General features: G+C 43.1%; 1 protein-coding gene across 3 annotated transcripts in view; it reads right to left on the bottom strand.

Annotated features, from left to right (window-relative positions):
- Nucleotides 1–14,374, bottom strand: part of rnf34b (ring finger protein 34b) — a 31,078-nt gene that overhangs the window by 10,714 nt on the left and 5,990 nt on the right. For 2 of the 3 annotated variants that reach the window (XM_007567776.2, XM_007567767.2), the window contains exon 2: nt 10,074–10,292. The exons of the other annotated variant lie outside the window; for it this stretch is intronic. In XM_007567776.2, coding sequence (XP_007567838.2) covers nt 10,074–10,292 — 219 coding nt within the window. The remainder of the gene's footprint in view (nt 1–10,073; nt 10,293–14,374) is intronic. 3 annotated transcript variants of the gene reach the window in all.

Raw genomic sequence — 14,374 nt, 5'->3', positions numbered from 1 at the left:
GAAGAAGAGAAGATGGCGAATAGTGTAACGCTATAGTGTAACGCACGGATCGATGAATGTGTTTTTGAATGTTCAGAAAAAAGGAAGTAAAGGAAATTTACAACCGCCGCATGTCTCGACACCACTTCTGTTCGAGTGTGCAACAAAATATTGGAGGTTCCACCGAGATCTATTAACGCTTCGTCGCGGGACTCTCGTGGAGGGATGCTAACTGGAGCAAGTAGCGGCGGGAGCACGCTTACACCGCGCGCGACCGACATGGAGGAGTTGGCAGAGACCGTCTCTCAACAGCTATGGCTCTTGCAGTTGGATCAGCTCAAAGAGGTGTGTGCAGAAGCTAAAATCCAAAGTGGACATTCTGTAACGAGGCGAACATTAATACGATTAATAACAGAGTCCATTGATGCTACGATTAACAATGAAGAGGAGGAGGTGGTGCGGTGCTATCTGCAGAGAATGTTAAAATCAATTGAACAGATATCGCAACATTCTGAAGTTCCTGCTGAGGGGGAGGCAACGTGCAACACACCACAAAGCACCCAGGTTGTAACGGAACAAATGGACTTGGCCGAAAAGTACTCACAGCTCCACCTTAACAACCAAGCGTTGCAGGAGGAAGTACGGAGGCTAAATGAACTTATAAGGGGTAAGCCTCAGAGAACAGTGGTTGAAAATGTGATGCCGACCACAGCAAATGGGCTTCCAGAAGTGACCATACGGAGGGAATTTAAAATATGTGGTCAGATAGGGGAGAGAGGTCAGAAAGACAGGCTCTCGTACACAAACTTAATGCATCAAATTGAGAGAGGCCGGAGTAAAGGACATAGTGATGTTGAAATAATAGAAGCTGTAATCAAATCAATCAGCCCTGGTTTGAGCATTCGTGACATGCTCGAAATTAAACGTGATCTTACTCTGCCCCAGCTGAAAGCAATTCTAAAGGGACATTTTAAAGAGGATAGTTCCATGGATATCTACCAAAGACTGATAAATATCACCCAGGACAGTCGGGAATCCCCCCAAAACTTCCTCTTCAGGGCAATCGAACTGAAAGAGAGGCTGCTTCTTGCTTCAAGAGAAGTAGATCCAGATGAACAGTACAGCGCCGACTTCATTCAGAGGAAATTCCTGAGGTCAGTCAGTACTGGACTGTTGAGTGACAACATAAAGTTTCAGCTGAAGCCTTACCTTGATGATCAAGCTGTGACAGATGAGACTCTTATTGAAAAGATGAATGAGGCTGCAAGTGTGGATTCAGAACGACAGTCCAAACAGAGGAAAAGCTACAACACTAAAACTCCAAAAGTCAACGAGCTACAAACAGAAATGCAGTTCAGACAGCAAAACCAGGCTGCATCTAATGCCAGTTTGGCAATCCAAGAACAGTCAGCTGAAGTGGTGAAGCAAAAAACCCGTAAAACATCAGCACCCATCAGTTCAAGGGAGTCAGAGCTATGTGAAACAGTAAGACTGCTCCGAGAAGAAATCGCTGAAATCAAGAAAAGCATGACCAGCTCTCCGTCTATTCACCAAGCAAGAAGGAATGTTAAAAGGGGATGCAAAGGATGTGAAGAGCACAACAAAAGTGATCAATGTGAACATTGTTTTAAGTGTGGACAATAGGGACACTTCTCTAGGGGTTGCAGGGGACCAAAAAGGTTGACTGTGAAACCCGATGGCATGAATGTGAACATGCAGACCTCCACACACTCACAACAACACACGGTGCTGCAAGGAGAAGCTGAGGAAAAGGTGTATGAGAGGCTCTGTGAACGAATTAAACAGCTGGAGGAGCAAGTGGAAATGGATGAGAAAGCAAAAAAAATCATAGGTTCCACATATGCCAGTCACCTCTCCGTACATCATCACACCAAGCTGAGAGCTCTAATAGGAAATAAGTGTATGGTGGACTGCTTCTTCGAGGATGTTCCAACCAAGGCGTTGTGGGATACCGGCTCACAGGTCACCATCATAAATGAAAGCTTGAGGAGATCCCAGCTTCCCCACATCAAGTTACGCAGCACAGGTGAGCTCCTAGAGGAGGGAGAGACTTTGGTTGGAAAAGCAGCAAATCAGACCCCCATTCCCTTTGCAGGTTGGGTGGAAGTAAAATTCAAATTAGGATCAAAGGGGGGCCTGAATTCAGAACTGCTGGTGCCAGTACTCGTCTCTAATGAGCCTGGAGTGGCTGAGCCACCAATCATCGGATATAATGTAATTGAACATTTAGTAAAGAATGGCATGGAGCACCACCCTGGTGTCACATCCATAGCAGTAAGAGAGGCTTTCTCATTTGACTGCAAAAAAGCAGATGTGTTAATTCACCTAGTAAAAACAGCTCACCAAAATAATGAGGAAGCTATGGTGAAAATTGGACGTCTAAAAACAGTGATTCCTGCGGGTCAGACCAAAGAGGTGAAGTGTAGTGTGAGGATGGGCCCTCTCTCAAAAAGACAGGAAGTGCTGTTTGAGCCTGAGGTGGTCCCAAAATGGCCTGAGGGTTTGAACATCTTAAAAACAGTGGTCTGTCTGAAAACAGGAAACCGGTCAGCAGTATCGATCCCAGTCACAAACGACAGTCATTCAGACATTACTCTGATACCCCGCACTGTAGTGGGATACTTGCAGCAGATTAAAGCGGTTTATCCAGTAGAAGCTAGACCTGTCGGTGCAAGTGAAAAGGAAACAGAGATAATCTCACCTGACAGCAACCGCAACTGTCCAGCTTCTGATGAGCCACATGGAGAACACAGAGAGCCTGAGGTATCCAAACATGATCGGTGGGACCCGCCAGTGCCCATTGACCACCTGACTCCTGAGCAGCAAGAAGATGTAAGGAGGATGCTTCATGAGGAGTGTAATGCATTTTCTCAGGATGAGTATGATGTGGGGTGCATCCCATCCCTGCAGCTAAAAATCAGGCTGAGCGACACAACCCCAGTAAGACGGACTTATACATCTGTCCCAAAACCGCTTCTTAAGGAGGTGAAGGAATATCTGGAAGACCTGCTGAACAGGGGTTGGATTCAAAAGTCCAGATCTCCATATTCATCACCCATAGTTTGTGTGCGCAAGAAAGATGGGAGCCTCCGCTTGTGCGTGGATTATCGTGAGCTGAACCGAAAATCCATTCCGGATCGTCATCCTATCCCTCGAGTGCAGGATATGCTTAATAACCTGAATGGAAGTGCATGGTTCTCTGTCTTGGACCAGGGCAAGGCATACCATCAGGGTTTCCTGGAGGAGAGTAGCAGACCACTAACCGCATTTATAACACCTTGGGGATTATATGAGTGGATCAGGATTCCCTTTGGCCTGTCCTCGGCTCCAGCAGAGTTCCAGCGCAGTATGGAGGAGTGCCTCGCAGGCCTTAGGGATGAAACATCTCAGCCATATTTGGATGACAATCTGGTCCACAGCCAGTCGTTTGAGAATCATTTACGCGACCTGAGAGAGGTGTTGCGTCGTTATCAAACTTATGGAGTGAAATTAACGCCAAAAAAATGTGAAATCTTCAAAGACAAGGTGAAGTTTCTGGGAAAGATTGTGTCCAAGGATGGCTACTGCATGGATCCTGCTGAGATCGCACCAGTACAAGCACTCAAAGACCGCATACCAAAAACAGTGGGTGATTTGAGGAAAATGTTGGGCTTCCTATCATACTATCGTCCATATATTCCCAACTTCTCACGCACTGCTAAGCCCCTGTACAGCCTGATGTGCACAGAAAAGAAACCTGGAAAGGTAGTGAAAGGAGGAGGGTCAAAAACAAATAAGGGAAGGCACAAAAGCTCAGACCAGCTTCCTTCAAGCCATCCAATCGAATGGACAAAACATCATAAGGATGTTCTCTGCCAGCTGTTGGAGTATCTGCTGTCTCCTCCCCTATTAGGTTACCCTGACTTTGAAAAACCATTCGTATTGCACTGTGATGCTTCTCAAGAAGGCCTCGGTGCAGTGTTGTACCAGAGACAACAAGGCAAACTTGTGGTCATAGGTTATGGGTCAAGAACACTAACTTCACCAGAAAAGAATTACCACCTCCATTCTGGGAAGTTAGAGTTCTTAGCAATGAAGTGGGCGATCTGTGAACGATTCAGAGAGTACCTTTATTATGCACCCTCTTTTGTTGTCTATACGGACAATAACCCTTTAACCTATGTTTTAACATCAGCCAAGCTAAATGCCACCACACACCGCTGGATAGCCGAACTAGCAGACTTTAACTTCTCCATCAAGTATCGACCGGGAAAAGTGAATGGGGACGCAGATGGACTGTCAAGGATGCCCCTGGACATGGAGGAGTACATGCGGACATGCGTCCAGGAGATGGAGCCAGAGGTAATTTCCTCTGTCACACAGTCAGTCCAGCTAACATCCCGTGATCAAGAGCCGTGGTTGTGTCCTGCAGTTATAATGTCAGTCTGCAATGATGACGAACAGGAACACATAACACCAACAGTGGCCAAAATATCACCAGAGGACCTCAGAAAAGCACAGGAAGAGGATTCGATGATTGGAAAGGTGCGTGAGTTTGTGATGAGAAAACAATGGCCCCGGCATGCCAAAAGAAATTGGCGTGATGGTATCTCTGTATTTGCCAGAGAAAGAAACAAACTGTGTGTGAATAAAGATGGCATCCTGCTTAGGAAGTCCTCCAATCGAGTTCAACTTGTGCTGCCCAAGGTGTTCCACCAGCTGATATATAAAGAACTGCATGAGGAAATGGGACACCTTGGTGTGGAGAGAACATTGAACTTAATCCGTGACCGATTTTACTGGCCATATATGAAAAGGGATGTGGAACACTATGTGACAAAAGTTTGTAGTTGCCTGAAGCGGAAGCATCCAAACAGGATAACAAGAGCACCACTGGTCAATATTGTTACCACTCACCCATTCGAGATGGTCTCCATTGACTTCCTTCATTTGGAGCGTTGTAAAGGAGGATATGAATACATCCTCGTTGTCATAGATCACTTCACACGCTTTGCTCAAGCGTATGCATGCACGAACAAATCAGCAAAAACTGCTGCAGAAAAGATCTTCGGAGACTTTGCCCTAAAGTTTGGATTTCCAGCTAAACTTCATCATGATCAGGGCAAAGAATTCGAAAACAAGCTGTTTTCGAAGCTGGAAAAGTATTGTGGCATCCAAGGCTCTCGTACAACTCCCTACCATGCAGCTGGAAATGGGCAAGCAGAGAGATTTAATCGAACTCTTCTTTCAATGCTCAGAAACCTGACAGAAAAAGAAAAGTCAGATTGGAAGAGCTCCCTGCCCAAAGTGGTGCATGCGTATAATTGTACGCGTAGCGAAGCGACCGGATATGCACCTTACTACCTTCTTTATGGCCGGAGTCCTCGGCTGCCAGTGGACATGATGTTTGGGTTAACTCCAACTGATCAGAGTACCTCCCACAGCGATTATGCCAGTAAGTGGAGAAAAAGGATGCAAGAAGCTTACAAGTTGGCATCTGAGACAGCACATAAGGAGCGGAACAGAGCAAAGATGGGGTACGATCGGAAAATTCATGGAGTGGAACTGCAGCCAGGATCTAGGGTCTTGGTGCGAAATTTCAACGAGCGAGGAGGACCAGGAAAACTCAGGTCGTACTGGGAAGATAAGGTCTATGTAGTCACTGAAAGGAAACAGAAGGACAGTCCTGTTTATGCAGTACACCCTGAGAAAGGCACAGGAAAGGTCAGAGTTTTGCACAGAAACGTACTATTACCTTGTGACTTTCTCACAGCTGAAACGGAGGAAGATGTGAAAAATATGATGGACAAGAAGAGTCAACAGCAGAGTAGAAACAGAAGGAAGCAGAAAGAATGGGTTGACAAGAATGGTGACAGCAGCTCTGATGACGAAGACAACTGGAGGTTCATCACCCATCCGAAGGTACAACCTCAACAAGTTGAAGGTCAGCTGAGAAGAGGTGCAGAGGATGCTCAAGCGGGTGCAGAACCAGAGGTGGAGTGGGAAGGAGAAGTGGACAGAGAGGAAGGAGAAATGGCGGCAGAGGAACACACATCATCTGATGAAGCCGATGGACAAGATCCGGTGAAAGCAGCATCATTTGATGAAGCAGACGAGCAAGACTCCACCGAGGCAGTGTCATTTGATGAAGCAGACGAGAGGAGGCTGGCACCTTTTTCGAGACAGTATCCTTCTAGACAACGACATCCACCCAAAACACTCACATACAGTAGGCTAGGCCAACCAACATTTATGGTTAGGCACAAGTAATGTTAAGTTCATATTGTGGTTAGGTCACATTGTTCAGTTATATGTTCAGGTTGGGTAACTACACAGGACAGAGGGGATTAGAAGCGTAAGCTTTAAACATATTGATAGCTGATTAGTGCACATCTGGAATTTGGACCGCTATTACATTGATTTAGACGGCTACATATGTTAAGCACATAATAGCATAAGTGGGTCTAAATGAAGGGTTAGGGCAGGAACTTAAAGTCAAACTTTACAGTCTGATACACACAACCTGCAGAGATGGCAGAGTGACTTTACAGATATTACCTGGCCAGTAATGTCTATTGTTTTAACATGACATGAAGAGGGGGATAGATGCCATGTTCAGAACTGTATCATACAGGAAAGTGTACCAAGAGACTGTCTTCCAAACCTGTCTCCATACCAGCTGAAGACTCAGCTCTCCAGAAATGTCAGTATGTCGGGACGACATTTATTTTGAGGGGGAGAGTGTGGGGGATCAGTTGCTGAGGACTGAGGACTTTGGATCAAGGAACCCCCCCACCCCCTCCTTCCATTAAAATATGAGTCTATTCTCTGTTCCTATGAATGTTTTGTTTTATTAAAAAAATACTGTTTCATTGTCCATGGTTAGCGGAATATTCACGTGTATGTTGGTAGCTATTCGGACTGAGAGTGAAACAAGTTTGGACAGTGATCAGTTTCTAACAGGCGCTTAGGGCAGCCTCGGGCAGGAAGGGTCCTAAGTGAAGAAGAAGAAGAAGATGGCGAATGTAACCGCTATAGTGTAACGCACGGATCGATGAACGTGTTTTGTATGTTCAGAAAAAAAGGAAGTAAAGGAAATTTACAACCACCGCATGTCTCGACACCACTTCTGTTCGAGTGTGCAACACAAATTTTTTCTCCTGACCCCCCCCAGTGGTTTCCAAACATTTTCTGGGCCCCCCTATGGATCACAAATAGCTGTCTGGGACGTGTATGAGAGGGGAGGGGGGATCGACTTTTTTGGGGAAAAAATGAATGTATGAGCTGGACATAGACAACATCGGTAGCCTACAGGCTGCTTGTTAAGCTTAAGGTGATGTATTGATATTAGCTAGTCATCATTTAGCTAACATTACCTGCATCCAACAGCTTTGCTCAACTCAGTCGGTTAGTTTGGGGGGAAAACTGTGAAAAGTTCTTTGCGTTTTGCTGGTTTGCTGCCATTATTCTAACACACCTGCGTAGCTCTGTACAGCAGCAGCAGGTCTCTTCACTGCCTCACAGGTGTAAACCCAGCGCGAGCGTCGTAGCGCTCAAGTTGCGTTTAAAACACGACTTAATCAGTTAATAAATAACTTTTTATTCCATTTCAGATAGTTTCTGAACTGTTCGTGCTTTGCTAGAGCAGCGGTGCAACACGTCGATCGCGGAAGGTTTTGAGTCGATCTCAGCATTAGGTGAGAAACTAAACGCCGCCAGGACGCTGAGACCAGCACGTCCACCTCTGGCTCGCTTAAAATGTTCGTAACTTTATTAAAGAACAACAACAAAAAGTCAACAAAATGTGTTCAAATTAATCACCCAACAACAATAATAATCTCAGTGATTATTGTTTCAACAAGGTGTTAAGTAATTCTGTGCGTTTCAGTTCCATTACCAAAATAACTAGCAGAGCAGGAGTTTAAAATTAACCAATCAACCACCGCGGAATCAACCACACATTCCGCTGTGCACACAGCGGAATGTAATAAGTGCTTCCCTAAGCGCTTATTAATAATCGCAAAATAAATATCAAGCCTGCAAACCTAATATCATAACGGACTGAATGTTATGTTTTTAAAGTAATCTCTGGTCGGCTTGTGAAGCGCAGGCGGTTGCCATGGCAACAGGTGTGCTTTAATGAGAGAGAGACGGAGAGTAAAACGGTGTGAGTGGTTTTGAGTTGGTCACCTGTTCGGGTTATTTTACCTTTGCTGTGACGCATCACAGCGGCTGTAGTTTCTGAACGTTCAATAAACGACAAACTTGGACTAATTACCTAATTATTTGTGAGTATACATCATTTACAACAAACATCAAACACGGTAAATATGTTTCATTAAGTATTTAACAAACAAATGGCTTCTACTGCGATAATTATGTGAAATTAAATTAATTGTTTAATATATAAAAAAATAGTTTGATGCTGTCCGGCTCAGAGTCTGAGAGGTTTTTCCTTTATCAAACAAATGTTTTTTTTTGCCTCTTATTTAGTGGAAATATTGATGTTGATGAGACTTAATGATAACCTTTTTAAACCTTTGTAGCTCCACTGTTGAAAATGAGAAGCTAACATTCACAAATTACAGTGAAATAAAATCCAGTCCAACATCTGGTTTGAGGTGATTCCTCTGGAACCTGTTGGAAGATGAGAAGATGAGCTTTAACCTAACAGAGCTCTGTGGTTCCTCCCATCAGTATGAGAGTCAGGGTGAGGAGGCATCATGTCAGGAAGATGAAGTGGAAGCTACAGGATCTTCAGAACAAACAGGTCATGATGCTGGGCTACTGATTATCCCTCTGTCTGGACACAGGATCAATAGAACCAGTTTGAAAGATAAAATTAATGGTTATATGCCAGACATGGAAAACTGGGATGCACTCCATGCATCCCAGTTTCAGGATTTAGGTCTCATGGCATGACAAGGTGTCAACATTGCAGCCAGTGGGCTGAGGGACATACAGCTTTATTTTGTAGCAATTCAAGAGCTAACCAGCTTTTATCACTTTGCAAAAAAAATTAATCANCGATGAACGTGTTTTGTATGTTCAGAAAAAAAGGAAGTAAAGGAAATTTACAACCGCCGCATGTCTCGACACCACTTCTGTTCGAGTGTGCAACAGTAGCTTCTGGCGATGTTTGACATTTATCATTGATACAGAGCGACAGAGTAGATTGACACTTCAAATGAACAGAAAAGCAGGTCAGCCGTGGCGGTAAACATTTTCTTATCGCTCGGGCACAACTGAGCCCCGGATCCACCCGGAGCACATTTCCAGCGGAACAGACGGCTTTCTTCAATCGGCTGCAGCTTATCCCCCGGTGGGACTTTTTCCACGCCACGAAAAATACCACGCTGACACTCAAACGCTGAGTCGACCCGCCGCCGTCGGAGGGGAGGCAACTGACTGCGCACGGAGGATGAAAGTGCGATCTGAAGCAGCGAGCGGAGAGGGAAGCTGGGAACGGCGGAGTTTTTATCAACGTCTCCGACTGCCAGACAAATCTATTCAAGCTACAAAACTCCGGGTTGGACAGGAGGACTTGAAATGTCAAGATTACCGCGACTCTGCAGAGTATCACGTATGTCAAACCCGACATTTATATATAAAGATCAGATTAAGGGATAAGTTTGACTGTCGTTCAAGTTTGACTCATTTTGTGACACCCAGTTGTGACGATTTTGGAGCAGCCATGTCAGGAAAAGTAGGTAAATCCTAGAAAAGCATGCATGAAAAACAAGAACGGAAAAGTTTCAACTGTTATTGTGTTAGTTCGCACTACTTTGGAAATAAAAATAATCCCGAGATCACAGCATTTGATTAGGTTTAAGACCGAAAAGTTCTATTAAGGTTTGCATGACTGATCAAAAGCTCAGTAATTATGAATGTGTTCCTTGAATGCATCATTAAACTCCATTTAAAAAGCAGCATGCAGTCACAACATAAAAAGAAGACTGAGCATTAATCTTAAAAGAGTCACTTTAGAGCAAAAAAAAAAGATGAAGGTGAACTCAGACATGGAGCTTCACAGATTTCTGTGGTGAAGAGAAATCACCCCCGCCCCCAAGGGTCTAACCTCTGCCTGCGTTTACCTTGCGTCTGAAGACGGAGAAGGCCAGCCCGCAGGCCTTGCAGAGCTGCCCGGCGCTCCCTGAGCTGGTGGGGGGGTAGGTGGAGTACCCTGCGCTGGGGGCAAAGCGGAAGGGCCCCGCCCCCGCTCCGAAGCCCGGCTGCGGTGTCCGCACTGTTCCCGTGCCCATCACCTCGTTCAGCAGCCCGCAGCATGACGCCCACATGGACGACGCCCCCGCCTGCCGGGGGCAAACACACATATTGGACTCTCACTAACGAGGAACGCGCATCCTCACGTTCTGCTTACGCTGCAGTCAGTAGCATGCACTGTTTTTTCAAACTAATCATGGTTTTTAACTGCGGAAGACTTGCACAAATTGAAACTCTCCCCATGTATGTTTTGTTGATGCAATTCTGTGTCACACATTCCTGTCCTCCTTTTCAGGAACTTTGCATGATGCAAGAGCTGGAATTAAAAAGTGAAGTCATGCGTTTTCACTGGAGAGCACAAATTTCTCTGACTTTATCATCAATGTGAGACATTAAAACATCGTTTTTCCATGTGATCCCTGCAAAGCCGGAGTCAAATCAAACATGCCGACTTTCACTATGCAAGAGTATAGAAGACATGTATAAAGGTATTATATTTATCATATCAATTGGGCTGGTATTCACAAATGATTGTACTATATTCACCATGTTGGCTCTGGGACTTTAACAGGTGTTTGAAAATGTGTGGAATGCTCTTGGCTCAGCTCAGTGTTTTCTACTAAAACCCTGCAGTAATTAACAGCTTATTTGCACCTCCCTCAATTTTCTATCCATCGCACACAGAATGCATTTCACCCTTAAGTGACAGAATGTCGTGCAATGAAAAATGGACTCATTGTGACTTGTACTGTGAAAATAGTTGCTGAAAAGTCGCTGATGTTTCACATCCCTGGAACACACTTAGTTTGTGGAGTTACAACCTTCAAGTTACTGGGATGCAGTAGAGCCCCTGATTTTCCAAGAATTCCCATTTTAGGAGACGTTTGTCTTTGGTTTTCCGATGTTGGAACAAAATCTGACTTCCGGGTACAAATATAACAGAGACAGAAATGAGTCCAGGTGAATTACACCATCATAAAAGTTTTCTAGCAGCTGGTGGAAATAGAAAATAAATAGAAAATAGAAAATCCACAGGATAAAGACTCATGCTGAGTAGATATATTGCCTCATAAAAGTTATTTGGAAATCAAAACAAAACTCAAAAAAATCAACAAAAAAATAAACTGTATCAAGTTCAGATTTTGATACAGTTTCATTCAATTACGCAACAATAAATTAATCTGTTTTGCTTCACTTAACTGCATCCAATTCAGCTCAGTTTGGCTCTAATTAGTTCATTTCAGTTCAAATTAATCTACTAAAAACAATTCAGTTCATTTCAGTTCAGTCGAGTTGATTGAACTTTAGTTTGCTTACACTTTGTCCATTTCAGTCCACTTTAATTTAGTAAATCCAGTTCAGTTCACTTTTATTTCATTTCAGTTCAGATTAGTCTCACTCAGTTTAACTCAATTTAATTCAATTATGTAACGCAAAATTTATAAACATCCCTTTTATTCAACTGAGTCCAGTCAGAACTACATTAAAATGAAATTTTATGCAATTCAAAACCGTTAGATTCAGTTAATTACAAATGCTTATGAGTGAAAATATTTCTATTAAAGGAAATTAATCAGTAACTGAACCAGTTAATATCTCAGAAGATCTTTCTAAAGCATTATGTGACTTTCTAGTGTGTGTTGCACATCACTTTTAAGCATCATTAAGCTAGATGAAAGCAAATGCAGGGCCTTGTTGTTCGGCAGACTGGAATACACAGGAGAGAAAAAAAAACTCCCGACGTTTCGGTTCGCTTCAGCAGTGCCGAGTCACGGAGCGAAGATGGAGCTTTAGGAGCCGCGGCTCCTCGGAGCATACAGATGAGATGCGGGAGGAGAAAGAATACTCCTTCTGTTGTTCCCCCGGCTTCCTGAATCGATAGCTGACACGGGCGTAATGTAAGGCGGCTCTGTGTGGGAAACAATGCAGTCCACCGGGTCCAGCCACGTCCCGTCTTAAGACAGCGCTCTGTCACAAACACCCTGTGATCTGACCTCACCCGTCTGCTCAGGGATTCCTTATGTAATCTTTAGGAACAAGGCTCTATTTGTGGAGTCAGGTGGGGAAGGAGGCAGCGCAGCCAGACAAGTCAATGTGTCTCCCTGCAGTCGTGTCTCTTTAAAGTTCAAATCGATAATATTTAACAGCTTCTTGTAAAGTCTGTCCATTTCTGCTTGCCTGCCGCTTGTCCTTCTACTTACTTACTTACTATTAAACCGATTGAAGAAGTCTTAAGTCATTTCAGTTTTTTTCTACTAGGGGATTATTAATAATTGATTTATCTTTTAGCAAACTTAGTTTACACCAACTTGAAATGCAGAATAAAATTTTTTTTTAAAAACACACATTTTGCAGTCGGAACAACAGAAAAGTCAGAAATATTAGCGAAAATGAGCCACAGTGCCAAGCGTATTTGTTCATACATCTAGTCTTATTTCCCTGCAGTTAAACCACAATGCACAACACTTTGCTTTGCTGGTATGAACTCGACTGGAGGTTTTACTGCCCAGCAGTCTCCCCGGTCAGATACATCCTCCCTCGTCCTGAAGGGAAAAGGCAACATTCACTGCATTCTCCAGGACAGGAGGAGAAGCCACTGCAGTCCGGCTATAAAAAATTAGGCTTATCTGGCTGTTTGCCAGCAGCTCGACTTTCCTCTACTGTCACTTCCATTAGCAGGCTCAAAGCCCTGCAGGCGGGGAGTCCCGGACAAACAAGCAACAAGGGCTTCTTTACAGGAGATCTATAAGCTCTTCCAGAAACATGGACGGTGTTTTTGTTCTCTCATCATCTTTGGTAGGATATTCAGCAAGCAGTGGAGATGTTTTACTGAAATTAAACACCGCTAAATACTCGCGAAAGAACAAGTATGGCAAAGCAGCAAATGCCAACAGAGGACCAGTCTTCAGTGGAAATCTTGGACTTCATAAAATCAGATAAAAATAATTCAGTTCAATCAGCCCACTGAGTTCATTCCAGTTCAGTTAGTTTGGTACGAATCAACTAAGCTCAGTTCAGCACAGCTTAGTTTAATGTTGTTCAGTCTGTATATATTGGCACTAATATCAGTATCGGCTGATATAAGTCATTTTTTAACATACAGTATCAGTCATGTAAATGAAACTCGCTGCCATCTTGTTTCTGGAGAAGGAGAGGAGGACGCTGGTCATGTGACGCCGTGGGAAACTGCAGATAAGCAGAGGTGAAGTGTGTGGTCGTTTTCTTAAATGTGTTAAAAGGGAAGTGAAATGTTTGTAACGTACAGCTAAGGAAAAACTTAAGAGAACACAACAGTTTCTCTGATTTTACTCCTGAGGTATATTTTTGAGTAAAATGAACTTGTTCTTTTATTCTATGAACTACTGATAACATGTCTCTGAAATTCCAAGCAAAAACATAATATTTATTTGCAGAAAATGAGAAATGGTCAAAATAACAAAAAAGGTGCAGTGCTTTTCTTTTAATAATGCAATGAAAACAAGTTCATATTCATTTAGAAACGACAATGCTAATGTTTTAACTCAGGAAGAGTTCAGAAATCAATATTTGGTGGAAAAACCAGGAGGTTCAGTGCAGTGGTCTCTCCATTTTTTCACCTATGTAGTTAAAACATGAAAATTACAATCACAGCACATGCAATCATTTGTTGTCGTTTAAATAAAAAACTCAAATCCATGGGTCTTAGAACCACTGATGATACCAGTTTTAAATTTGTAATCAAATCTGTCATCAGGAAATCAATAACTTCAAGTAACAAAAAAAATCACAAAAAGACAATCTGAATCAAAACTGTCTTCAAAATACAAAATTATATCAACCAGGGCAAAATGAACCTACAAATCAAAACAAAAAAATCCATCCATCCAATTTAAGATTCAGTTAATTACAATTCAGCTTAATTGAATTCTTCTAAATTGAATTGAATTCATGTCATCTTAATTTAGTTTTAATTTTCGTTAGTTTAAAATTCGGTAAATTCCTTTCAGCTCAGTTTGCTTTCAGATCAGTACAGCTCAGTTCAATTAAGTTGATAACAACGAGCACCAGCAACATCAATAAAGCAAAACACTCACATTTATTCAAGTTGCGGTTCAACACCATTGGATTTAATTAATAATAAATGCACGAGTTAAAGGAAACCGGTGAACGTCATCAAACTTCTTGCATCCAA

This window comes from Poecilia formosa, unplaced genomic scaffold (genome assembly GCF_000485575.1).
Source record: "Poecilia formosa unplaced genomic scaffold, Poecilia_formosa-5.1.2 Scaffold6, whole genome shotgun sequence".
Taxonomy (NCBI): Eukaryota; Metazoa; Chordata; class Actinopteri; order Cyprinodontiformes; family Poeciliidae; genus Poecilia; species Poecilia formosa.
Note: the sequence above shows the minus strand (reverse complement) of the source record. Positions and strands in the feature narration are given on the sequence as shown.